The sequence below is a fragment of the Jaculus jaculus genome, chromosome X, assembly GCF_020740685.1.
Source record: "Jaculus jaculus isolate mJacJac1 chromosome X, mJacJac1.mat.Y.cur, whole genome shotgun sequence".
Taxonomy (NCBI): Eukaryota; Metazoa; Chordata; class Mammalia; order Rodentia; family Dipodidae; genus Jaculus; species Jaculus jaculus.
The window spans coordinates 133,888,149-133,914,437 of record NC_059125.1 but is presented as its reverse complement, the minus strand read 5'-3'; the positions used below and the strand labels follow the sequence as shown (position 1 = coordinate 133,914,437).

General features: G+C 37.5%; 2 protein-coding genes across 4 annotated transcripts in view; both read left to right on the top strand.

Moving 5' to 3' along the window:
• LOC101609068 (MAP7 domain-containing protein 3) overlaps positions 1 to 16,281 on the top strand; it is a 30,947-nt gene extending 14,666 nt beyond the window's left edge. For 2 of the 3 annotated variants that reach the window (XM_045140897.1, XM_045140898.1), the window contains 11 exons: positions 1,559 to 1,651; positions 3,643 to 4,268; positions 4,932 to 5,056; positions 5,291 to 5,496; positions 6,558 to 6,675; positions 8,201 to 8,333; positions 11,242 to 11,295; positions 12,615 to 12,717; positions 13,577 to 13,748; positions 14,634 to 15,007; positions 15,557 to 16,281. In XM_045140897.1, the coding sequence (XP_044996832.1) occupies positions 1,559 to 1,651; positions 3,643 to 4,268; positions 4,932 to 5,056; positions 5,291 to 5,496; positions 6,558 to 6,675; positions 8,201 to 8,333; positions 11,242 to 11,295; positions 12,615 to 12,717; positions 13,577 to 13,748; positions 14,634 to 15,007; positions 15,557 to 15,561 (2,009 nt within the window). In that variant the 3' untranslated portion in view covers positions 15,562 to 16,281. The remainder of the gene's footprint in view (positions 1 to 1,558; positions 1,652 to 3,642; positions 4,269 to 4,931; positions 5,057 to 5,290; positions 5,497 to 6,557; positions 6,676 to 8,200; positions 8,334 to 11,241; positions 11,296 to 12,614; positions 12,718 to 13,576; positions 13,749 to 14,633; positions 15,008 to 15,556) is intronic. The other variant, XM_045140899.1, reaches the window with a different exon arrangement.
• A 2,785-nt stretch (positions 16,282 to 19,066) lies between these two features.
• The window catches only part of LOC123456581 (MAP7 domain-containing protein 3-like), a 52,282-nt gene continuing 45,059 nt past the window's right edge, over positions 19,067 to 26,289 (top strand). The window contains exons 1-5 of the mRNA XM_045139956.1: positions 19,067 to 19,073; positions 20,250 to 20,458; positions 21,545 to 21,672; positions 21,907 to 22,112; positions 23,179 to 23,296. Of these exons, the coding sequence (XP_044995891.1) occupies positions 19,067 to 19,073; positions 20,250 to 20,458; positions 21,545 to 21,672; positions 21,907 to 22,112; positions 23,179 to 23,296 (668 nt within the window). The remainder of the gene's footprint in view (positions 19,074 to 20,249; positions 20,459 to 21,544; positions 21,673 to 21,906; positions 22,113 to 23,178; positions 23,297 to 26,289) is intronic.

Genomic DNA, 26,289 nt, shown 5'->3' with positions numbered 1-26,289 from the left:
GGTTCTAGCACCAGTTGAGTACCACTCATTTTGGCTGTGTAAAAGTGAGACTTACTTCAAAAGAGTACTATGTTACTTTTACAGTAGAAAGAGATGTTCTTGACTAGTTTGTATGTCTATCATTATAAAACCTTGTGTTAATCATATCATGAGGAATAGCTTAAGCTGAAACATTTTGGCCAAAAGACATTGCCATTAAATAGTATAATTATTTACTTGTAAATTAATTCATATTATAGATAAACCATAACTGAAATTGTTATCTCAGGTTTAATTAGACTAGCCTTTCAGTTTCTGGAAAGTATCATGAGTATTACCTCATTTGACAAAAATAGGAAATTAATAGCATATGTAGATACTAGGTTGATCTGCTCTACATATATCATTTGTTATCCACAATAAGCTTGTGAAATTGACAAGCAAGTGTGATTCTTTTCCTTATTGTATAGTTAGTTAAGAACTCAAGAAAGTCAGAGATTTCTAATTTTACATTCCTTTATGACTTACACTTTGTTCATTTGATTGATGACTCATAATATATAAATTTTATCCTTTCTGTAACAGTCTGTTTTGCCAATAAAGAAACTCATAAATGGTGTTTATTGATAGTTATATTGCCATAATCTACCTTAAAATTCTTTATAGTACCATACATGTTGTTTTACATAACATTGGATTATCAAACTGTTGATACTTCACTTTTTGTTCCTGTTTGCCCATTTTTATTAATAATTGCTCAAATTATTGTGATATTTCTTAAAGTATACTGGGGTAAACAACATGAATTAACTATGTGATTTAATTGTTTGCACCTCTGTAGTTATGCTGATCAATCACATTTTTACTTCAAAGAATTTTCACTTGATGTTTTATTATCAATATAAAGTTTAATTTACAAGTCTCCGAAAATACCTTTTTTCAACATATATTCCTCAGTATGGTAGGGTAGAACATTTGAAGTAAAATTGAAAATTTTTTCATAAAACTATTGTTTTCCCTTAAGAATGGTTAGGTTGCTTGATGTAATGATATTTATAACAAATTTTAATGCTTATTTTTGTTTAAAAATAAGTATAATTGAATTATAAATTACTTTTATCATTAGACAACATCATCAAAGGTTATATTTAAAATAAATCTTATATATTTCCAATTTAGGGACTTTGGTATTATTAGTATTATATATTTTCCCTATTATTTTGTCATTTTCCAAGTAATTTATTTTCACTTCAGATAATTTTTAAATTTGTGGGTATACACTCTGCACAATATTTTTTTTTCCAGGTAGGGTCTCACTCTAGCTCAGTCTGACTTGGAATTCACTATGTAGTCTCAGGGTGGCCTCAAACTCACGGTGATCCTCCTAATTCTGTCTCCTGAGTGCTGGGATTAAAGGCATGCACCACCACACCTGGCTCCACACAATATTTGAAAATAGACAAGATCTTACTAGAAGGGTAGAGAAGATAAAGTGTTCATTAAAATAAAAAAATCACCCATGACATAATGTATATATGTAGTTTTGGAAAAGTGATGTTTATATGCACTTGATCTTTAGGAAAAACAGAAAGTAGAAGAAGTTCATCATTGAATAGAAGAAAGAACAAAGCACATTCCAGTCTGGACCCAGATCAAATGGGCAACACATCTGGTAATTAGATACTTCCAAGTTCAAATCTTAAGTAGTGAAAGAAGTATTGAGTTGCTTTGCCCTTCTTGGACTAAAAACTACACCAAAAAAGCCCGTCTTCAACTGAAGTATATAATTCTTGCCATTATTTCACAAAGTGTCTGAAGAGAAGAGAATGAAGCCGAAGAGATGAATTACACAATGATGGTATAGAAAGATTTATAAGGGAGGACTCAGTTCACTTCAGACATTTCTTCAATTCAGTTTGCTTCTGGAAATTATAAATTATTAGCTAAAATTTTGAACAAAGCTTCAGTCTGTTGCTTGATTTTACTACTGCTTTTTGCACAAACTTTAATTATTACTAAAATTATTATTTAAAATATTACTTATTTAAAATAAGTTCTTTTTTTGACAGAGTCTCACACTGTAGCCCAAACTGGCACTGAACTTATTGTACTCCTCCTGCCTCATGCTCTTAGGGGTGGGATTGCAAGCATCAGCCGCCACACCTGATTTAATGTAATTTTCTTTTCAAGACTTTTTCCTCAGCGATTCTTCCTTTCATATGTATTCCCTGGCTTTTTGTTTCAGACAAATTCATTTTCACAGAATACTCTTTACTTGATTCAGGTTAAATCCAATGGGAACAAATGACATTGCTGTAATGATCTTTATAAATATTCATGGAACAAAATACTTACAGCAACATTCATTTCTCCCTAGGAGATTTGGGCAATAAACTTTGTCAGTAGACATGACCATTGTGATGCTCAACAGTCTATCTATAGGAATCCCAGTAAAAGTTGTTTTGTTATCAGCAATATTTTCTCCATTTGTAAGTTTCTCCATAGAGATTATATACAGTGGGAAATGGTTCTGTTCAGTGCATCTATTTTCCTTCCTTTGGGTTATTGTGGTCAGCCAGGGTGGGCCTCCTATAGTCAGGTGTCTGCCAGTGCAGTCTGACCTAATGACAGTGCTCATTCCTGTCATGTTAAAAGTTGATATTTTTATAGCAGTTCACCTTCCTTATTCTGGCCCTGAATTTATTTATATGTCAACTCTGAAAGTGGGTACTTTTTATTTGCTTTCATCATGCCTGACTTTAGTATAGCTGTTAGTATGACTGAAAAGTATTATTTCTTAATTGTGTTCTAAAGCAATCAAATATGGAATATTTTAGAAAATCACCTGTAATAGTAAGATCTCTAGCCTTGGCAGAAATGTTCAAATTACTTTTCTTTATTTATTTATTTATGTGCAAGTGGAGAGAGAGAAAGAGAGAGAATGAATGGGCATGCCAGGGCATCCAGCCACTGCAGACAAACTCCAGTTACATGTGCCACTTTGTACATCTGGCTTCATGTAGGTACTGGGGAATCAAACCTAGCTCATTAGGCTTTGCATGCAAGTACCTTAATCACTGAGCAATCTCTCCAGCCCGGGATTGTTTTTAAAGTGTGATGAAGTGCTGACATTATAGCTTAATATATTGGGTAGAGTGGTTGCCAAGATCCCAGCACTGCCTACACCATGTGTGGTATCACAGATCTGTAATACCAGCACAAACGAGATAGAGGCAGGAAGATTAGAAGTTAAGATCATTGTCAGCTACATAGCATGTTTGAAGCTAGTCTGGACTATATGAGACCCAGAATCAAAAAAAGTGATGGAGAGGTTGAAGTTTTTAGGACAATTATTCTAAAGTAAAATGTTGCTTGAATAGAAATGGCTTGTTGAAAACAACCACTTTGGAGAACCATCTTATATTTTAATAGACAGTTGCCTAATATAGCAACACTGTGGGTGTTGTTTCTATAGTACTGAATTTGTGATGGTTCTGCCCATTGTCTATGATGCATTTCACAGAACATATCCTACACTTTGTGTGATTCCTGTAACTTCCTACTAAATGGTCACTTTCCTTGGTTTATATTCTTGTACTATGTACATGAGATGTTTAATTAGTCAAATTTCCAGCTTTATGAAATCTGTTCATTCACTTACAGGAGTCCCTCGACATGTGTTCCGATATGTTAGTGTGCCAATGTTTACTGATGATGAATTGAAGGCCGCTATGATGTTACATAAAACAACAGTGAAAAGGCTTGTTACAGCAAAATTAGAAATAACTGAACCAAAGACTGTAGAAACACCCCTCAAGAAAGATGTAGCGGTACAAACCAATGTGAATATGAATGTACCACCTAAAGTGGATGTAAAAGTCCTGTCCCCAGCAAATGTGCAAGTACCCTCAGAGGGGAACATAGAAGACACCCCTGAAGTTAATGTACAAGTTTTCCCCAAGGTGAACATTGAGGTACCAACTGAGGTGAACATAAAAGGGTACTCTATGTCTCCTAGTAACAAATTGTCCCCAGTTGCCAGCATGGATTTATCTCCCAGTACAAATGTTGGATCATCCTCCTTAATGAGTGTGAACATTTCCCCTATAGTCAGCATGGACACCTCACCGGATACAAGTATAGATGGCTCATTGGATTCCATTAAGGAATCAAAAATTATGGAGGAGCTCCCAGTAAGAAACATAGAAACATCTCTGGCGTCAATTACAGAAGCATCCTCAGAGCCTAGTGATAAAACCCCGGATGTGAATGGAGACACGACACTCCAGGTGAGTGTGACAGTGTCACCTTAGAAGAGGGTGGGGGTCCTCTCTGAAGTGATGGTAGAAGCAAGGCCTTAGGGAAGTATGCACATGCCTCCTGAGGTGTTCTCGAATGTGAGCATGACAGCATTTCCCAAAGATAAAGGCAGAGACTCTCCAAACGTCTTTTTGTTTATATTAAGTGTGAAACGTTTATAAAACCTCGGGAAAGCTTTTTTAAAGAAGTGTCCCAAACCCTTAATTAAGATGGAGAAATGGTAGTTGGGGAGATGGTTCAGTGTTTATGGCAAATGTCTGCAAAGCCTAATGGCTTGGGATTGATATCCCAGTGTCCACATAAACCAGGTGTACAAAGTGGCACATGCATCTGGAGTTGGTTTGCAACAGCTAAAGGCCCTGGCATGCCCATTCTCTCTCCTTGTAAAGCAATAAAAAAAAACTTTTAAAAATGATTTAGAAATAGAAATAGATTCTTGAGTATATTTTTTTCTGTGATATACTTACATAGTATAACTTATTAGACTAGAAAATGTAACTAGTTTTCATGCCATAAGGGAATGCTGAAGGTTTAACGACCTATAATTATATTTTTAGAATATTGTCTTATAAAATGAAAGATAGTTGTAATTGCTTATAATTTTTTTTATCTTACTGAATTGATATCTTCAGAATTCAAAAATGGGCAAACACACCTCAACCCTTATGGCAAAGAAAAAACTACAATCCAATATATCATGTTATAGATGGCTATCATCTACATCAACTGGGTGGCATCCACCTCCTATGAAAACTATGTAAGTAGTTTATTTACAATTATTCCTGATGGGTGTTTACTCAGAAAAATTCCATAGCAATGTTTCATAATATAATATGCATGGTGACACAAACATAAATGAAACATAGCTTTGCTTAGGTCTGTTATAAAATTTTGTGGCTTATTGTATCATTACCTGATAATACCAATATATTATATTATATGTAATTGCATACTAAAAGTTAATTGACACATACTTGCTATGTTTTCACAGCACTGAAAGGGAAAAGAGCCAACCTCTATCAGCTTTACCAGGCACATCAAAATTATCATCACAGATTTCTGTGCCGTATAAAAGAAAAACTATTCAGGATGTTCTTTATGTGCCAAATGTGGAAGATGTTGCTAAAAAGATGAAACAAATACTTTCTAAAGTCAAAGAAAATCAGACTTTAAGCCCAACACACATGACTGGTAGAGGTAAGTTCTATCACTAAGAAATTAACTTCAGAAACAGAAAATCTCTAGGTACTTCAGGAATGATCAACTTTGTTCTATTTCCCTAATCAAGGAGACTTTAAGTTGTAATCATTATGTCAGAGGCTTAACCAATCACAGTCCACTCTGTGTTTCCTGTCTGTTAGCTGGTCCTTTTCATAGCTTCTTACTCACTCCTCTGTTTTGGAAATTTTATTTTTAGAACCGTTGTATAAAAGCATGTGTTGAGTGAGAGTTGAGGTTGTGTAGGTGATACCTCTGGACCATTCCATCTCTGATATTAGATGGTACTTAAAGAGAGCTCATCCAGCCATTCATGGATGAATACATTTTCATCAGTTGTAGGTCAGTTTCCGTGTTTACACCATACTGTGACACGCCTCCTTTGTGCTGAATGGAGGTTCCTGAAAATGTTTTGTTATTTTATCTGTCACATGCATTCTGATACATGCTTCACTAGAGGATTTTGTAGTTATAAAGAATTACACAGTGGATGCCATATAACAAATGATCTTTTCATTATAAATCAGTCATTCTTGATATTTTATATTTACTTATCATATATTTAAAATAAAGGCATTAAGTACATAGTCTTAATATTATTATGACTCTATGAATTACCTTGTAATCTTTGTTCTTATCTACAGCTAGCCACTTCCTGATAACCAGAGGTATAATGTCTTGAAGATTATCTAAACAATAATAAAAATAGGCACAAACCTCCATCTGTATACTAGATGTGTTTTGATTAGCTGAGTAATATTTTTACTGTTGATTGGATTTTAACACATTTTAATCTTTTCCCATAGTCACTTGATTCATCTTTCTCAACACAGATAAAACTAAGTACATTGTTGTATTTTTTACATGAACTTGTTTAAACATGTTAATTCTGTTAGTTGGGATGAATTTGGAGTTTGCATGTGATTGACATTTATCTATGTTCATAATTGCTTTTTATAATGGTATAGGTGCATTTGCTTCTTTGTTGTATCCAGAGACTATAACGTCCTTTAACTATTTCACATATTTGATTAAACTAGAATCTGACAAGAAATTTATGCCAAAAGCCACAAAATTTTCGTTAGCAAGGCCGCATCCTCCTCATGAACAAAGAGACAAAGAGGAAAAAAAGGATTGCCAGAAAGAAAAAAAACCGAGGTTAGCACAAAATCATCCTTTCTAGTCTCTAAATCCTTGTGGCATCAAACTTGGAAATGTTACCCATAGATTGATTATAAGTTATGAAAGAGCAACTGACTTTTTCTGCAGTGATGATCAGAAATTTTTGGATCCTTGTAAACAAATAAAGAATGCATAGGAATCGCTTGTGCCAGGCTTTGTGACTTGCTAAACATTTACATATTCTCTCAACATCCTGCACCATGAAGGGGTGTTAGGAGACTATGCAAAGAGATTGAACCCAGGTGCAGGCATCCATCTCAGCAATAGCACCTGAATGCCCACATGACATTTCTATTTCCATTCACTCTACTTAAAATCAAAATTGTGTAACTTTATGATTTGTAAATGTGGCAGTTATACTTACTCATGCTGTGTTTTGGGTGCTGTTGCAGTCAGGTTCTCACTGCTGGCAGAAATCACATGACCAAGAGCACCTTGTGTGAAAAAGAGGGTTATTTTGGCTTTCAGGCTCAAGGGAAAGCTCCACGATGGCAGGGAAAATGATGGCATGAGCAGAGGGTGGACATCACCCCCTGGCCAACATAAGGTAGACAATAGCAACAGGAGAGTGTGCAAACACTGGCATGAAGAAACTGGCTATAATACACATAACCCCGCTCCCAACAATACACTGCCTCCAGGGGGCTTTAATTTCCAACTGCTATCAGCTTGGAACCCAGCACTCAGAACGCCTAAGTTTAAGGGGGACACCTGAACCATCCACCACAGGTACTTTCTATTGATTTCTGTGACACCTGAATCATATGTGATCAGTGAATCACCAGTAGAAAGATGTCCTTTGGGTAGCAAGTGTCACATATAGCAATGTTCCTTTGAACTTGAAATAAAGATGTGCTGTAATTTGTAATGTAAATTTCTGACTACTGTCTGTAAGGAAAATCTGTAATATTGACTAAGTTTTCAAGTTTCAAGTGTTCTTTACAATGGAGTCACATAGTTTCCATATACTCTTCTTGTGCTTAGAGGAAGGGGACATTTTTGAATAGCAGGAAATTATAATTGGAAAGATATTGCTGCCTCATGTAAACAGAGCTAATTTAGTGTTTGTCATCACGGAATACTGTGGCACCATCATACCCTCCTCTCAATTACCCCTGCCTTCCCTGGGTGCACTTGAATGTGAGCAAATACTAATAGGGCCTGGGAAACTGTTCTCTCTTAAAACAGAAAAGGCTAATTTCTCTCTTGTATCTGTGTGTGTGTGTGCATGCATGTGCATGTGTGTTTGTGTGTGTGCTTTAAGGTGCAGTGTAGTCAAGCACCTCTTACATATCATTTTCTAGTCCCAAGGGCTAGCTTCCCCTAACCCAAAGGGGTATATTGTATAAGTCCTTTATAGTAAGAACACAAGAAATATAGTATATCTGGTATAAATATAAGTTAGGTTACTATTCATCAATTTTGGTTTAAATGCTTACATGCATGTATTAGTGGCTAATGTGAATACTAACCATTATTTAAATACTCTCCATTTGGCTAGCAATGAAGAAGCTGTGACAGAAAAACCAATTGAAGGCCGAACCAAAGAATTCCCAACATGCAAACATGAGCTGCTAGGACAAGATCTCACCACAACTAGTGGTTGTGTGAAGCCAGAGGAACTAGAACAACAGGTTTGTGGGTGCCATACTTGAGTAGAGGCTAATAACCAGCTAGTAAAGTTCAGTTAAAACCCAGAGCAGCTATCCATGTCACAGGGCAGATGCAGCATTCTCTGGCTGCACTTTTCCATTACAGTCTCTAAAAAATTGCCTGTTACCTAATATCACTACAAGTCATCCTTATCCATCTTTGCCAAAGTTCAGGAATGTTTGACTAGGGAAACAAATTAAAACAGAAAGTAGCAGATTATAGATTAGCAGTCCTTCAGATTGAAATCTCAGTGAAAGGTTCCAGGTTCATTGCCCCATCGTATATAGTATAGTGCCACTCAGGGTGCCACAACTGCACCTCACCTTCCCTCCCCACCAACAGGTATGAAAGTAAGCAATTATGACTCCCTGTGAACACTTACGATCATCACGTTGACCAATGTAAAGGTCCCAGCCTTCCATATTCATATTTCTGAGCAAATGAATGCCTGAACTGAGTTAAAGCTATTCACATTTTGAATTATTACCATAGCTCAATTTATATTATCATTTATCATTAGTGGTTATATTTAAGTACCCCAAATGATTGTATGCACTTGTATTCTTTGGAAAAGGGACCTTTATGTATCCTCTCAGAACTTACACAAAATTCAAGAATTTTGGATCCTGCTGCTGAGTTAATAGCTCCAAATTCATTTATATGCTTTTAGGTAATTTTTATATATTTCTTTGTGAGATTAAAAAAGAAGGAGAAAGAGAGAGAGAGGGAGAGGGAGAGGGAAAGGAAGAATGGGTATGTCAGGGCCTCTAGCTACCGCAAAACAAACACAAGAATCATGTACCCACCTTGTGCATGTGGCTTATGTGGATTCTTCGTGGGTCCTTAGGCTTAACAGGAAACACCTTAACCACTAAGCCATCACTCCAGCCCATTTATATGCTTTTTCAAGTAACCCAGCCTTATGTTCATAATGATAACCTTGACATCTATCCTAGGGGATATCCAGATAGCATTAACCTCAATCTGTGCATTTTTGTAAAAAGATTTTATTTATTTACTTATTTGAGAGGGTGAGAGAGAATGGATGTATTTTGCCTTCAAGCCACTGCAAACTCTATATGCATGCACCACCATGTGCATCTGGCTTATTTGGGTACTTGGGAATCGAATCTGAGTCCTTAGGCATCAAAGACAAGTGCCTTAACTGCTAACTCTTCAGCCCTCAATCTGTGCTCTTCAACTTTGGCTTTGAAAACATAATATACATACATACACACACACACACACACACACTCCTCAGTCAAACGTTGGCAGCAACTATTCAACTGTTTGAACTAGTTATCTCTAATGTCACTCAGATATATTGACACTAACCAATGCTTTCGTGTTTTTTAAAAATATTTTTATATATTTATATTTTTTATATTTATATACAAAGGGAAGGAGAACATTCATGACTGAGAAAGCCAGGGCCTCCTGCTACTAAAAATGAACTGTAGCATGTGCCACTCTGAGCATCTGGCTTTACTTGGGTACTAGGCAATCAAACCCAGGCCATCAGGCTGTGTAAGCAAGCACCTGTAACCACTGAGAAATCTCTGCAGCCCCAAGATTAACCAATATCTTGTACATATTTTCTAGAAAGGGGGTGCCACAAATAAGTCTCAGGACAACACTAAAATGCATAGGAAGGAACATGAGAGAATTACATTACAAAATTATTGGGCAAGATTAGAAAGGAAAAAGGCAATTATGTGTTTGGGAGAATTTGATTGTATGTTGAGCAGTATGGGTGTAAAATACCAGGACATGTTTTTGAAAATTCCAAATCAGATGAATGCTTATTTCCTAGATGTTTCCCTACTCTACTTTCTTATCTATAGAGCTGACTCGTACACAGATTCATCTCCTCTTATTGATCAAACTTTTCCCTCATGGATGGTGGCCAATAGGGCAATGCCTCAACATACCAGTTTTTTTTTTGTTCTTTATTTTTTATTTATTTGAGAGCAACAGACAAAGAGAGAAAGGCAGAGAGAGAGAGGGAGAGGGAGAGAGAGAGAGAGAATGGACACGCCAGGGCCTCCAGCCACTGCTAACGAACTCCAGATGCGTGCGCCCCCTTGTGCATCTGGCTAACGTGGGTCCTGGGAAATAAGCCTCAAACCGGGGTCCTTAGGCTTCACAGGCAAGCACTTAACCGCTAAGCCATCTCTCCAGCCCAACATACCAAATTTTTGATCAATGCTCCTCTTCACAGAATGATTCCAGCTTGATAGGGCTTGAAGGACCTTAGAATTTCCTCTGAATTGGGCTAGAATCTTCAGCAACTTTGTTTGAAGAGTGCAGGCATCCTTGTGAGGCCAAGGAACAGACTGTAAGGTAGAGCCACACTTACCCAACTTGAGAGGCTCATCTAGGAGTTCTGGCCCAGACTGAAGTGTGGTAAGATCCCATGTCACTCTTGAGCAGCCAGCAGGCTACACCTCTCCTTACTTCCTGCATGGGGTATGGAATTCTTATTCTATTCTAGACTACATCCTTCCTATGCCTTCTGTCTTCTTAGTTTAGTAACACGGTACCTTGCTACTAAGGCATCATTAAAGTGCATTAATTCTATTCATGTCAGCTGTTGAAATGGTCTAAACATAAAACCCTTTTGAAAATTCTAAGTGATTTGCAATAGAGGCTTACTCTTAAGTACCTGATTTACACACATATTGAAAATAGGAACAAGATGTTGTCTTTTGCTTGAGTTATGATAGTAAGTACAGCTATAACTACTATAACTGAATCCAGGATAAGAAAAGGAACCCCAGGTCTTTTCCTAGGTATGTGATTGTAGAACAGTCAAAAGTATTGTCTACTTCAGTCAAAGGTAATTAAGTGCTTTAGGACCACTCGTTTTCAATTTTTACTTTCCTTTAGGAAGTTGAAGAAATAATGAAGAAGACAAGAAAAACAGTTGTGAATGCCTCAAAGGTAATCACCTTATTTCTACCAGAGAGTATAAAAATTCTTACTTCACATTCTTACTAACTTATTTTTTGCATTTTGCCAATTGATGTTAATGAAATGATGTATCGCATTTGTATATTCTTAATCATTAAAAATATTGAACACATTCTCCTATCTGTAGCTTGCTTTCATGTTTCCTCTTGTATGAAATTCTTCATTAGGTCCTCTTTTCCCAAAATTTAGAGTTCTTTGAATATTCTGGTAGCTGCTGTTTTTGCCTGTGTGGGATAGATACCTTCTCCTTGGGTGGCTTCTCATTGTCATCTTCTGTTGAGTACAAGCTCCTACTCTTAATGGGGATTTATCAGTGTCTGCTAAGAGAGTCAAGTGTCTTGTCACATATAATGACCTCTTGTAGATAAGCCTTTTCATGTTCCTCATTGATCTATTTTGTCTCCTGCCTTTTTCTTACTGATTTGTAGTTTTTACTTACTCTACTTATCAATCTTTAGGATATGTATCTTGTGATGAACCAGAAATTCTTCATTTTCTTCCCTTGGTATTAGGGTAAATAGCAGTTAAAATTGAAGGCTATTATCCTTGGGTGGCCTCAAACCACCAACTTTTGGGCTAACAGCCAGATGCACTAACTGACTACACCAAAGAGGCACAGAATTCACTTTAAGAAACTTGTATTTATCGTTTTGTTTCATGTGGTGAATGATTTTGGGATCTGGCTTACAATTATATGCTTTCCATGACATCATGACTTTTGAATGTTGCAAATGCATTCAAGACCCCCTTTTCTCCAGATTCTGAGCTCTACATTCTGTGTTACAAAACTGATACTTTGTCTGTTCCCAATATCCCTGTTGTCATTCCCACCATCAATTCACATGAGAATGTACAATAGAAATGTAATTTCAAAAAAGTGCTGGGAATCACAATCTCAAAGCTCATTTAACTCGTTGGTTCAAGATATTTTACCTCAAGGTGCAGCTCTTGAGCTGGTATAGCTGTTTGCTGACTGCTCCCTTGCTATATTCGTTAGGATTCTAAACAGGTACAGGACAGAAGCAAGTCCAAAGCTGTGATCTCTGGGCTCTTATTCACAAAAACATTTCATTCTTGACTGTCTCCCTAGATGAAAGGCCTGACTAGGTAGGTCCATATGCTCCTGTCGTCTACAGGTTCTTGGGGACAATTTAAGACATTTGACATTTTCATTCTTTTATTTGAAATGTCAAAAGTTTGCTGTTGGTCTAATTGTGAAATCTGACTTCTGTGTAATTTTAGGTCAAGGATTAAATATTATATAGGTATTATTTTCTTTTTAACTGTAGTCTACAGAAACATCTGCAAAGGACATATCTAAAGAGGATGGGTCTGAAAGTGAAGAAAAAACAGAAAGCGATGAGGACTCTTCCAGTGACATATTTATATCAGGTTTGTTTGCTCTTAAGTCATCATGTAAGAGACAGGCTGAGTTTCCTATCATCTACTTCCTAGCATTGTGGTATGTTCATTTAACCTCCGTGTGTTCAGCTTTACCATCTACAAAAGAGAAAGCTAATGCTGTCTTCATTTTAGAGTGTCACGAGGTTTCAATGACATGATAAATATACCCAGTGACAAGAACAGTACCTGAAATGGGATATTTTTAAGGTGTTATCTGCTGATGCCACCATTACTTTTACAGGGAAAACTAATAGTCCAGTGGTTACAGAAGCTCTTTCTCAGTTGAATGTGACAGATGCTGGTTTTCACAGCTCAGTGCTCAAAGAGGCATCATTATTGATGACAGGTGGAATTCAACTTTCCACTTAATTAAGAAAAGTTCATCTGGGTCATGGTATGAGGGTCTTATAAAGTGGTATGTGAGTACAAAACACTCAAAAATAGATGTAATTGTTCTTCTTTTGGATGAGAGGAAAGTGAAGGCAGTAAGGAACACTTGAAGGAAAACAAACATGGAGGCAGAATTGGCTAGGGAGACAATCAGGGTGTGGGGGAAGGAAAGAGCCGTCCCAACCAACCTCTGCATTACTAGTCTTTCCTAGCCAAAGAAAGAAACGGTCCTTAAAGGAAGCTGCTCTATGCTGAGAGCCAGGTTAATCCATGTTGTTGATAGAGGAAGGTCACAGCCCGGATTGTGAGGCAGCTCAGGCCTAGCTGGACCTGGATCCCCAGAGTGCTGACTGCCGTGGGCAGGTCCCCTATCAAATAGCATTAGAATAAGAGGCTTTTCTCTTCCTTGTATTTGTTGTTGAAGCTCCTGTTTCATTGAATTTGTTTTATTCACTAGATATTAAAACTTTATCTACCAAACTCAAAACATCTACAAAGGCTGTGAGAAAGCCTCAAGAGCTGGTGTTTTTGCAAGCCAAAACTGGGGAAGTTGATTTAGGAAAAAAAATCTATTTTAATGGCAATGTGAAAGTTCATAGACAAAAAGATCCAAAAGCAAAAGATTCCAGGTAAGTCACTCACCATTTCAGTTGTCAAAATAAATGTAGCAAAATGTAGCAGGGTTATAGATGACATTCTTAGAATAGTGAGCAATGTTGTTTATTGAGCTCTTGGTTTGCACATAACAAACACTATGTCAAACATTCAACTTAATGGAAACCAACTTATGCCCACAATAGTGTTGCTTGGTCATGGTCATCATGCCCATCTTTTAAATACAAGCACTCTGTGTACAGAGATGCTTCACATGTTACTTAGTAAGTTCAAATCCAGATCCATATGACTCCAGTTGTTGTAGTTCACATGGTAAATGCTATTTCCTTTATTGATTAAATACTATAAACCAGGCATTATGCAGTACCTATTTTCATTTTCGCTACCACCCAGAATATGATAGTAATATCCTTTCATATATGCCAAAACTAGTTCAGGGATTAGGTCAGGAGAACAGGAACTGTCCTCTTGAAAAGGAACCCTGCCCAGGCTATTGACCTGGGACTATGTGACTCATGGGAGAGGTAGTCCTCCAGAAAGCTCTGCGAGGTGATGATAATTGTAATGGTGGAGAAAGACCACCAATTTCAAGTCCTACACGAATTGTTAGCTGCCCCTTACTGGCTGTATCCTTGATGGACTTTAAGAAGGGGGACAGGGTTCGTGAAGATTGGCATGGTTAGCTACCTTGCAGGCCCAGCATTTCTAGGGTATACTATGGCTTTATGGACTATAATTGGAAAACCTTCATGTGTTCTGTGATCTCCAGGGTTACTCTGGCCTTTTTCAAGATTTTCAAAATTGATTGGTATCTCAGGCATTTCTTAGAAGTCTATTAACTTCATGGTAGAGCCTTGATTTTGAATAAGCAGAATTGTAACCACAATATTGCTTTACAGGAAATCTACAAAAAAGAAGTACACCCGTACGATGAGAAACAGAAAAACAAAGGGAGACAGCAACACCGTCCAATACACCAAGAGTGATAGTGCAGTTCAGTGGTTGAGTTCAAGCAGAATTAGTGACTCGGATCAAGACATAAGACCACCTGCTGCTATCAACACTCCTAATAATAGCAGCAAACATGAAGTGAAGTCTATTGTGACATCTCTTCAGGGTCCTGAGGCACCTTCAGACCAGAAGAAACAAAGCAATCCTACAGCTCCTTTGAGCAAGACCTGTCCACAGCGTTGCTCTATTCCAAAGCCATCTGACATTAATGCTCTCACTGCTTCCAGAAGTGACTTTGGAAGACAGGAGGAAGGAGATCAGAGTAAGTCTAGGAATGAATCTGTAGAAATTCTTAAGTTAGTTTTGATGGGGAAGATGATGACTTGATGCTAGTTCTTATGTCCTGCATTTCTTGCAATTTATGCAGAAATAAGTTCTTGTCAAAATGTACACTTTGGGTTGGGGAAATGGCTTAGTGGTTAAGGCACTTGCCTTCAAAGCCTAAGGACCCAGGATAGAGTCCCCAGGACTTATGTATGCCAGATGCACAAGGTGGCTCATGTGTCTGGAGTTTATTTCCAGTTGCCAGAGGCCCTGGCATGCCCAGTCTCTAATTCTGTCTATCTACCTCTCTCTCTTTTCTCTCTCTTAAAGAAATAATTTAAAACATTTAAAATGTAGATTTTCCTGAGCCTCCAAGGCACTGTGGATTCCTTTGGTTCTTGAAGTAGGGGACATTTAGAAAACTACCAGGGTTCAGGAACTCAAGATGGTGATAAGAGTCCAGGAATCACCCCAAAGGGAATCCAGGGGCAATGTACTTGGAGACAACTAGAATCTTTAGCTAATCTTCCTTTTCTTCTCTTCCCAGATTAAGTATACAACTTCATGGGGCCTGAAAGATGATCAATCCATCCTCCATTCTGTTAAAACTCCCAAGCCCATAGCACAAGAATTTCTGTCTCATATTGAACCTGGCAAAAGAAATAACTATTAAAAAAAGGAAAACAAATAAAAAAAATCACAACTGAAGGTTATATACAACAGAAGCTATTTATATCACCTTCTTGAGTGACAGTTCTAAGTAAAGCGATTTTTGGTTTCTTTGAAAAATCTTCCATTATGACTCTTGTGTTTTGTACTAATGCATGGGTTATCAGTGTGTTCATCAAGAATGCTTCCATTAGATAATGCTGAGTCTCTCAAAGAGGATTTTTCTCTTTAAGCATGCATTTGAAATATTCAAATAATAATTATTTGGTTTAAAGTGACATAATTTAACAATTAAAAACTCAATTTCATCTTGCAGAGAATATAATAAATTATGCAAGGGGCTCAGAAAAATCACAAAGTTGTTTCATATTGTATCTAATGTATAAATATCAAACGTTAACTAAAATTTTACCATGTCATATGTATATTTGTAATTCACCTTTTGCCAGTGTTCAGTAGTGATTCTTCCAAATGCCAAATACAACCTTGGAACCACCAACATTGTTTACATTCACTTGTTGTACTTGTTGGGCAGAACTTGAAAAAAAAACCTTGATTATTCCTATTGTGTTTATAAAGCAGTGCTTGCCTATTTTCTTATGAGGTATGTGTAATTCCTTGAAGGTTGAATGTTTTTAATCTGGCTCCAGTTTTCACAATGTTAGTTATAAATTGCTGCATCCTTGAGATTCTGGTTCTATTTCGTATGAGGGAGAACATGCTTCTCTGCTGACCGTGGGGAAACTAGAAACTTCTCTCATTCCACCTGAGCCTTACAAATGTCACCGATCAGACAGGTGCCTTCTACATTATTGAGCACCACACAGATAATTTTCTCATTGTGATAGGCCCATTTCAGTGACAAAGCTGTATCCTCATTGATGTACAACTAGTGACATGCCCAAGGTATGGTTTGTCACCCATTCATTAGCTGTGTGTGACCTCCAGAAAGCATAACCTCTCTGAACTTCCATTTGCGCAATTGAAAGACTGGAACAATGGGACCAGCATTGGCTGAGAGGATTTGCCACCACATGTCTAAGGTATTTTCTTCTGAAAATGCTTTGGGAGGAGGAGTCTTATTGTAGGAGGTTTATTGTTAGGGCCAAGACTCGGACATAAGGAGTCCAGAGTTACGTTGTGTTCATAGCCTACTTGAGCTCTGACCTTTTGTTCTGTGTCACTGTGGATGTGTGATGAAGCGATCCAGCTTCCTCTTGAAACTGTAAACCTGAGGTAAACCCTCTCCTCCCATAAGCTGCTTCTTGCCAGGTGTTTTGTTCATGCAACAAAGGAGGTAACTGCTACAACAGCTAATCGTTCCAGAGAAAGACACACAAGGGGGAATGTTCCAAAACTTTTTTATTTATCTATTTTATTTGAGACAGAGAGTGGGAGAGAGAGAAAGAGAGAGAGAGAAAATGGGTGTACCGGGGCCTCCAGGCACTGCAAAGGAACTCCAGATGCATGTGTCACCTTGTGCCGCTGGCTTACGTGAGACCTTGAGAATCAAACCTGGGTCCTTAGGGTTCAGAGGCATATGCCTTAACCTCTAAGCCATCTCTCCAAGCCTGTTCCATGTTTTTAATTGTTGTTTGAGACTCTGGGTTCAATCCTTAACACACACACACACACACCCTCGTGATTTTCTCACTGACTTATTTCAGTTCCCTTCTTAGGTGACAAATATTGGGCCCTATGATGTTACCACCTGGGGATGAGTACATTAAAGCCTAACACTGCCCTCCCTCCAATCTACCTTTAGCAGAAAGGCAGAACTTACTGTTTGACAGGTGGAAGTTAGTGTGGCAGTCCACTGTTGGTCTTGGTCTCTTGATTCCCCTTGAAATAGACACAGGTGTAGGTGGACCCAATAGCATGAACCTCGTGTGTGTCAACTGTGCAGGCGTGTGCTGACCCAGTAGCTGCCACAGCTGAGGGGAAGCATGAATCTGCCAACACCTCCTCCTCTGGTCCCCTCACTGGAGGCCTGGGCACACAGAAGATGAGGGTTTGCAAGGGCAGGTGGTGAAGACACAATAGCACTTAGCATGGATCCTGATCTCCATGGCACAAGGAGAAAGGAGTATGAGGAAGCGAATAGGAACCATGACCCCTCAAGTGGCATGACTCCTCTGGGATCCTTCCTCATTTGCACCATCCTGGCCAAGAAAAGCAGTTCATCCTTTTGGAGGAATAAAACACCTGGGTCAGAGTGGTCTCTGTTTTCTTATACTGAATCACAGTGGTGATTGAAGTTTGTTTTGTTTCTTTTTCCTATACCCAATGACCACACTGAGCTGAATGTAACTGGAAGTCAGGAGAAAGGTCCTTCAGGGTCTCAGTTAGTAGTAGTATCCTTGTGGTGCATCCTTTGGGAGCAATGAAAAGTCTGGAGGCAGGTTCTCTCTATGCTTCTTTGTTCTTGAACGGATACACTGCAGTCAACGTTAGATGGTAACAGCTAATGACAATGCGGAAATGCATTGGTGTCTACAACCACTCCTACAAGAATGTGAATATGTATTGTCATTACATGTTTACTTCTGATATTGTCTCATTATACATGTAATATCATAACGGAGAATACAGTGAGTAGATGATCCTGCATTTCAAGGAAGCAGGAGGTGAAAAGCAGTTCCGCCTGTGAGGACGGTGGCCTCCAGTTCCCCCAGAGATCCAGCTAAGCTCTTGAGGAAAAGTCCTAAGAATCACAAGAGACTTTGCAGTCTTCTTGAACACATGGACAAAGTGAAGACAATACTATGTTACAAGGGATTCAACTTGTCCTGGTTTTGAAATGTCATATTTACCTTGACGACACCCCTAGCGCCTGCTCAGCTACCCCTCTAGAATTTTATTTTCCCTTTCTCTAAGACGAATCGCAAAACTGCAAAATGTCTGAGGAGGCTCAAATATTGTCATGCAAGTTTCCTAACCCATAATCTTTTGTAATTCATTAAAACAAAAACATCAATTAAAATTATTATTTTTCTATTAAAATAATTAATTTGAGAGTTTATATGTTTTATTTATTCTCATCATGTTTTAGAACAGCTGTTAGAATGACCAAAACAATGTTATTTTTTAATTCTGTTCTAAAGCAGTCAAATACGGAATATTTCACAAAATCACCTGTAATAGATCTCTGGCCTTGGCAAAAATGTTCAGATCACATTTATTTATGTTTAATACATTATTAATTTATTTACTTGCAAGTGGAGAGAGAGAAAGAGAGAATGAATGGGCATGGCAAGGCATCCAGCCACTGCAGACAAACTCCAGATACATGTGCCACTTTGTACATCTGGCTTCTTGAGGGTACTAGGGAATCAAAACTGGACCATTAGGCATTGCAGGCAAGTACCCAGATTACTTTTAAAGTGTGATGGAGGGTGAGAATATAGCCCAACTTATAGAGTGGTTGCCAAGATCCCAGCACTGTCTACACCGTATGTGGTGTCACAGATCTGTGATACCAGCATTAACGAGATAGAGGCAGGAAGATTAGAAGTTAAGATCATTGTCAGCTACATAGCATGTTTGAAGCTAGTCTGGACTATATTAAACCCAGAATCAAAAAAGTGATGGTGGAGTTGAAGTTTTTATGACAATTATTCTAATGTGAAATGTGGCTTGAATAGAAATGGCTTGTTTCAAACAACAATTTTAGAGAACCATCTTATATTTTATTGGTAATACACAGTTGCCTATCATAGCAACTCTGTGGGTGTTTTTTCTATAGTACTGAATTTGTGATGGTTTTGCCCATTGTCTATGATGAATGTTACAGTACATATACTAGGCTTACTGTGATTCCTGCAACGTTCTACTTAAGAGTCACATTCCTTTGTTTATACTCTTTTTTAAATGTTTATCCCATTTATTTTTTTAAACTTTTTTCTTTTTATTTATTTATTTATTTATTTATTTTTTATTTAAAAAAATTTTTATTAACATTTTCCATGATTATAAAACAAATCCCATGGTAATTCCCTCCCTCCCCACCCCCACACTTTCCCCTTTGAAATTACATTCTCCATCATATTACCTCCCCATTACAATCATTGTACTTACATATATACAATATCAACCTATTAAGTATCCTCCTCCCTTCCTTTCTCCACACTTTATGTCTCCTTTTCAACTTACTGGCCTCTGCTACTAAGTATTTTCATTCTCACGCAGAAGCCCAGTCATCTGTAGCTAGGATCCACATATGAGAGAGAATATGTGGTGCTTGGCTTTCTGGGCCTGGGTTACCTCACTTAGTATAATCCTTTCCAGGTCCATCCATTTTTCTGCAAATTTCATAACTTCATTTTTCTTTACCGCTGAGTAGAACTCCATTGTATAAATGTGGCACATCTTCATTATCCACTCATCAGTTGAGGGACATCTAGGCTGATTCCATTTCCCAGCTATTATAAATTGAGCACCAATAAACATGGTAGAGCATGTACTTCTAAGGAAATGAGATGAGTGTTTATACTCTTGTACAGTGTACATGAGATGTTTAATTAGTCAAATTTCCAGCTTTATGAAATCATGCTGTGTTCATTCACTTACAGGAGTCACTGGACATGTGTTCCGTTCCGTTAGTGTGCCAGTGTTTACTGATGATGAATTGAAGGCCTCTGTGATGTTTCATAAACCAACAGTGAAAAGGCTTGTTCCAGCAAAATTAGAAATAACTGAACCAAAGACTGTAGAAACACCCCTCAAGAAAGATGTAGCGGTACAAACCAATGTGAATATGAATGTACCACCTAAAGTGGAGGTAAAAGTCCTGTCCCCAGCAAATGTGCAAGTACCCTCAGAGGGGAACATAGAAGACACCCCTGAAGTTAATGTACAAGTTTTCCCCAAGGTGAACATTGAGGTACCAACTGAGGTGAACATAAAAGGGTACTCTATGTCTCCTAGTAACAAATTGTCCCCAATTGCCAGCATGCATTTATCTCCCAGTATAAATGTACGATCATCCTCCTTAATGAGAGTGAACATTTCCCCTATAGTCAGCATGGATAGCTCACCAGATAAAAGTATACAAACCTCATTGGATTCCATTAAGGAATCAAAAATTATGAAGGAGCTCCCAATAAGAAACATAGGAATATCTCTTGTGTCAATGATGGAAGCATCCTTGGAGCCAAATGATAAAACAACCCCTGATGTGAATGGAGACACGACACTCCAGGTGAGTGTGACAATGTCACCTTAGGAGAGGGTGGAGGCCCTCTCTGAAGTGATGGTAGAAGCAAATCCTTAGGTAAGTATGCACATGCCTCCTGAGGCATTCTTCAATGTGAGTGTGACAGCATTTCTCAAAGTAAAGGCATAGACTCTCCAAACATTTGTTTATTTTAACTGTGAATTGTTGATAATCTCCCAGGAAAATTTTTAAAGAAATCTTCCAAAGCCTTAACTAAGTTTCAGAAATAGGAGTTGGAGAGATGGTTCAGTGGTTATGACACTTGTCTGCAAAACCTAATAACCTGGGTTTGATATCCCCGTGTCCATATAAAGCCAGGTGCACAAAGTGGCACATGCATCTGGAGTTGGTTTCAGCAGCTAAAGGCCTTGGCATGCCCATTCTCTCTCCTTGTAAACAAATAAATAAAAATACTTTTAAAATGATTTAGAAATAGAAGTAGACCCTGAAGTACATTTTTTTCTGTGATCTACTTACATAGTATACCTCATTAGCCTAGAAAATGTAACTACTTTTCATGCAGCAAAGGAATGCTAAGGATTTAATGAACTATAATTATATTTTATTTAAAATATTTTCTTATAAAATGAAAGATAGATATAATGAAATAATGGCTTATAATTTTTTATCTTACTGAATTGTTGTGTTTAGAATTCAAAAATGGACATGTACACCTCAACCCCTTCGGCAAAGAAACAACCACAATCCAGTATATCATGTTATACATGGCTATCATCTATATCAGCTGGATGGCATCCACCCTCTTCCATGAAAAATGTGTAAGTAGTCTATTTGCAATTATTCTTGATGGGTCCTTGCTAGGAAAAATTCCATAGCAATGTTTCATAATATAGTATGAATGGTGACACAAATATAAATGAAAAATCGGTTTGGTTTCATCTGTTGTAAAATTCTCTGGCATATTTTAGCATTACCTGATAATACCCATATATAATATTATGTGTAATTACAAACTAAAAATTACTTGTCACATAATTCTTACTTTTTCTCAGCACTAAAATTGAAAAGAACCAACCTCCATCAGCTTTACCAGACACATCAAAATTATCACCCCAGATTTCTTTGCCGTATAAAATAAAAACTATTCATGATTTTGTTCATGTGCCAAATGTGGAAGATATTGTCAAAAAGATGAATGAAAAACTTTCTAAAGTCAAAGAAAATCAGACTTTACGCCCAACACACATGACCGGTAAAGGTAAGTTCTTTTACTAAGAAATTAACTTCAGAAACAGAAAATCTCTAGGCACTTTGGGAGTGATCAACTTTGTTCTATTTCCCTAATCAAGGAGACTTAAAGTAGTAATCATTATGTCAGAGACTTAACCAATCACAGTCCAGTCTGTGTTTCCTCTCTGTTAGCTGGTCCTTCTCAGAGTTTCTTCCTCACTCACTCCTCTGTTTTGGAAATTTTATTTTTAGAACCGTTGTATAAAAGCATGTGTTGAGTGAGAGTTGAGGTTGTGTAGGTGATACCTCTGGACCATTCCATCTCTGATATTAGATGGTACTTAAAGAGAGCTCATCCAGCCATTCATGGATGAATACATTTTCATCAGTTGTAGGTCAGTTTCCGTGTTTATACCATAATGTGACATGCCTCCTTTGTGCTGAATGGAGGTTCCTGAAAATGTTTTGTTATTTTGTCTGTCACATGCATTCTGATACATGCTTCACTAGAGGATTTTGTAGTTATAAAGAATTACACAGTGGATGCCATATAACAAATGATATTTTCATTATAAATCAGTCATTCTTGATATTTTATATTCACTTATCGTATATTTAAAATAAAGGCATTAAGTACATAGTCTAAATATTATTATGTCTCTATGAATTTACCTTGTAATCTTTGTTCTTATCTACAGCTAGCCACTTCCTGATAACCAGAGGTATAATGTTTTGAAGATTAGCTAAACAATAATAAAAATAGGCACAAACCTCCATCTGTATGCTAGATGTGTTTTGATTAGCTGAGTAATATTTTTACTGTTGATTGAATTTTAACACATTTCAATCTTTCCCCATAGTCACTTGATTCATCTTTCTCAACACAGATAAAACTAAGTACATTGTTGTATTTTTTACATGAACTTGTTTAAACATGTTAATTCTGTTAGTTGGGACGAATTTGGAGTTTGCATGTGATTGACATTTATCTATGTTCATAATTGCTTTTTGTAATGGTATATGTGCATTTGCTTCTTTGTTGTATCCAGAGACTATAACTTCCTTTAACTATTTCACATGTTTGCTTAAAGTAGAATCTGACAAGAAAATTATGCCAAAAGCCATGACGTTATTGTTAGCAAGACCGCATCCTCCTTATGAACAAAAAGACAAAGAGGAAAAAAAGGATTGCCAGAAAGAAAAAAACACAAGGTTAGCACAAAATCATCCTTTCTAGTCTCTAAATCCTGGTGGGATCAAATGTGGAAATGCTATCCATGTATTATTGATAATAAGTTCTGAAAGAGAAAACTGACTTTTCCTTCAGTGAGGATCAGAAATTTTTGGATCCTTGTAAACAAATAAAGAATGCATAGGAATCGCTTGTGCCAGGCTTTGTGACTTGCTAAATATTTGCATATTCTCTCAACATCCTGCACCATGAAGGGGTGTTATGAGACTATGTAAAGAGACTGAACTCAGGTGCAGGCATCCATCTCAGCAATAGCACCTGAATGCCCACATGGCATTTCTTTTCATACACACTTTACTTAAAATGAAAAATATGTAACTTTAGGATTTGTAATGGTGGCAATTATACTGACTCATGTTGTGTTTTGGGTGCTGTGGCAGTCAGGTTCTCACTGCTGGCAGAAATCACCCGACCAAGAGCAGCTTGTGGGGGGAAAAGAAGTTTATTTTGGCTTACAGGCTCAAGGGGAAGCTCCACAATGGCAGGTAAAATGATGGCATGAGCCGAGGGTGGACATCACCCCCTGGTCAACATAAGGTGGACAATAGCAACAGGAGAGTGTGCAAACACTGGCATGAGGAAACTGGCTATAATACCCATAAGCCTGCCCCCAACAATACACCGCCTCCAGGAGGCTTTAATCCAGCACTCAGAACGCCTAAGTTTAAGGGGGACACCTGCACCATCCACCACAGGTACTTTCTATTGATCTCTTTGACACCTGAATCATATGTGATCAGTGAATCACCAGTAGAAAGATGTCCTTTGGGTAGCAAGTGTCACATATAACAATGTTCCTTTGAACTTGAAATAAAGGTGTGTTGTAATTTGTAATGTAAATTTCTGACTACTGTCTGTAAGGAATATCTGTAGTATTGACTAAGTTTTCAAGTTTTAAGTGTTCTTTACAATGGAGTCACATAGTTTCCACATACTCTTCTTGTGCTTAGAGGAAGGGAACATTTTTTTTATTTTATTTATTTTTTTTTTTTTAATTTTTATTAACATTTTCCATGATTATAAAATATATCCCATGGTAATTCCCTCCCTCCCCATCCACACACTTTCCCGTTTGAAATTCCATTCTCCATCATATTACCTCCCCATTACAATCATTGTAATTACATATATACAATATCAACCTATTAAGTATCCTCCTCCCTTCCTTTCTCCACCCTTTATGTCTCCTTTTCAACTTACTGGCCTCTGCTACTAAGTATTTTCATTCTCACGCAGAAGCCCAGTCATCTGTAGCTAGGATCCACATATGAGAGAGAACATGTGGCGCTTGGCTTTCTGGGCCTGGGTTACCTGACTTAGTATAATACTTTCCAGGTCCATCCATTTTTCTGCAAATTTCATAACTTCATTTTTCTTTACCACTGAGTAGAACTCCATTGTATAAATGTACCACATCTTCATTATCCACTCATCTGTTGAGGGACATCTAGGCTGGTTCCATTTCCCAGCTATTATAAATTGAGCAGCAATAAACATGGTTGAGCATGTACTTCTAAGGAAATGAGATGAGTCCTTTGGATATATGCCTAGGAGCACTATAGCTGGGTCATATGGTAGATCAATCTCTAGCTGCTTTAGGAACCTCCACACTGTTTTCCACAATGGCTGGACCAGATTGCATTCCCACCAGCAATGCAGAAGGGTTCCTTTTTTTCCACATCCCCGCCAACATTTATGATCATTTGTTTTCATGATGGTGGCCAATCTGACAGGAGTGAGATGGAATCTCAATGTAGTTTTAATCTGCATTTCCCTGATGACTAGTGACGTAGAACATTTTTTGAGATGCTTATATGACATTCGTATTTCTTCCTTTGAGAACTCTCTATTTAGCTCCATAGCCCATTTTTTGATTGGCTTGTTTGATTCCTTATTATTTAACTTTTTGAGTTCTTTGTATATCCTAGATATTAATCCTCTATCAGATACACAGCTGGCGAAGATTTTTTCCCATTCTGTAGGTTGCCTCTTTGCTTTTTTCACTGTGTCCTTTGCGGTGCAAAATCTTTGTAATTTCATTAGGTCCCAGTGGTTAATCTGTGGTTTTATTGCCTGAGCAATTGGGGTTGTATTCAGAAAGTCTTTGCCAAGACCAATATGTTGAAGGGTTTCCCCTACTTTTTCGTCTAGCAGTTTCAAAGTTTCCGGTCTGATGTTAAGGTCTTTAATCCATTTGGACTTAATTCTTGTACATGGCGAGAGAGAAGAATCTATTTTCATCCTTCTGCAGATATTTATCCAGTTTTCAAAACACCATTTGCTGAAGAGGCTGTCTCTTCTCCAATGAGTATTTTTGGCATTTTTATCGAATATCAGGTGGCTATAGCTACTTGGGCTTACATCTGGGTCCTCTATTCTGTTCCACTGATCTACATGTCTGTTTTTGTGCCAGTACCATGCTGTTTTTGTTACTATGGCTCTGTAGTATAGGTTAAAATCAGGTATGGTGATACCACCAGCCTCTTTTTTGTTGCTCAGTATTATTTTAGATATTCGAGGTTTTTTGTGATTCCAAATGAAGTTTTGGATTGTTTTATCTATTTCCATGAAGAAAGCCTTTGGAATTTCGATAGGGATTGCATTAAATGTGTAGATTGCTTTAGGTAAGATTGCCATTTTCACGATATTGATTCTTCCAATCCAGGAACAAGGGATGTTTCTCCACTTTCTAGTGTCTTCTGCAATTTCTCACTTGAGTGTTTTAAAGTTCTCATTGTATAGATTCTTTACTTCCTTGGTTAGGTTTATTCCAATGTATTTTATTTTTTTTGATGCAATTGTGAATGGGAGTGATTCTCTGATTTCATCCTCTGTGTGTTTGTTGTTAGCATATATGAAGGCTACTGATTTCTGTGTATTTATTTTGTATCCTGCTACATTGCTGTAGGTTTTTTTTTTTAAATTAATTATTTATTTATTTGAGAGCGACAGA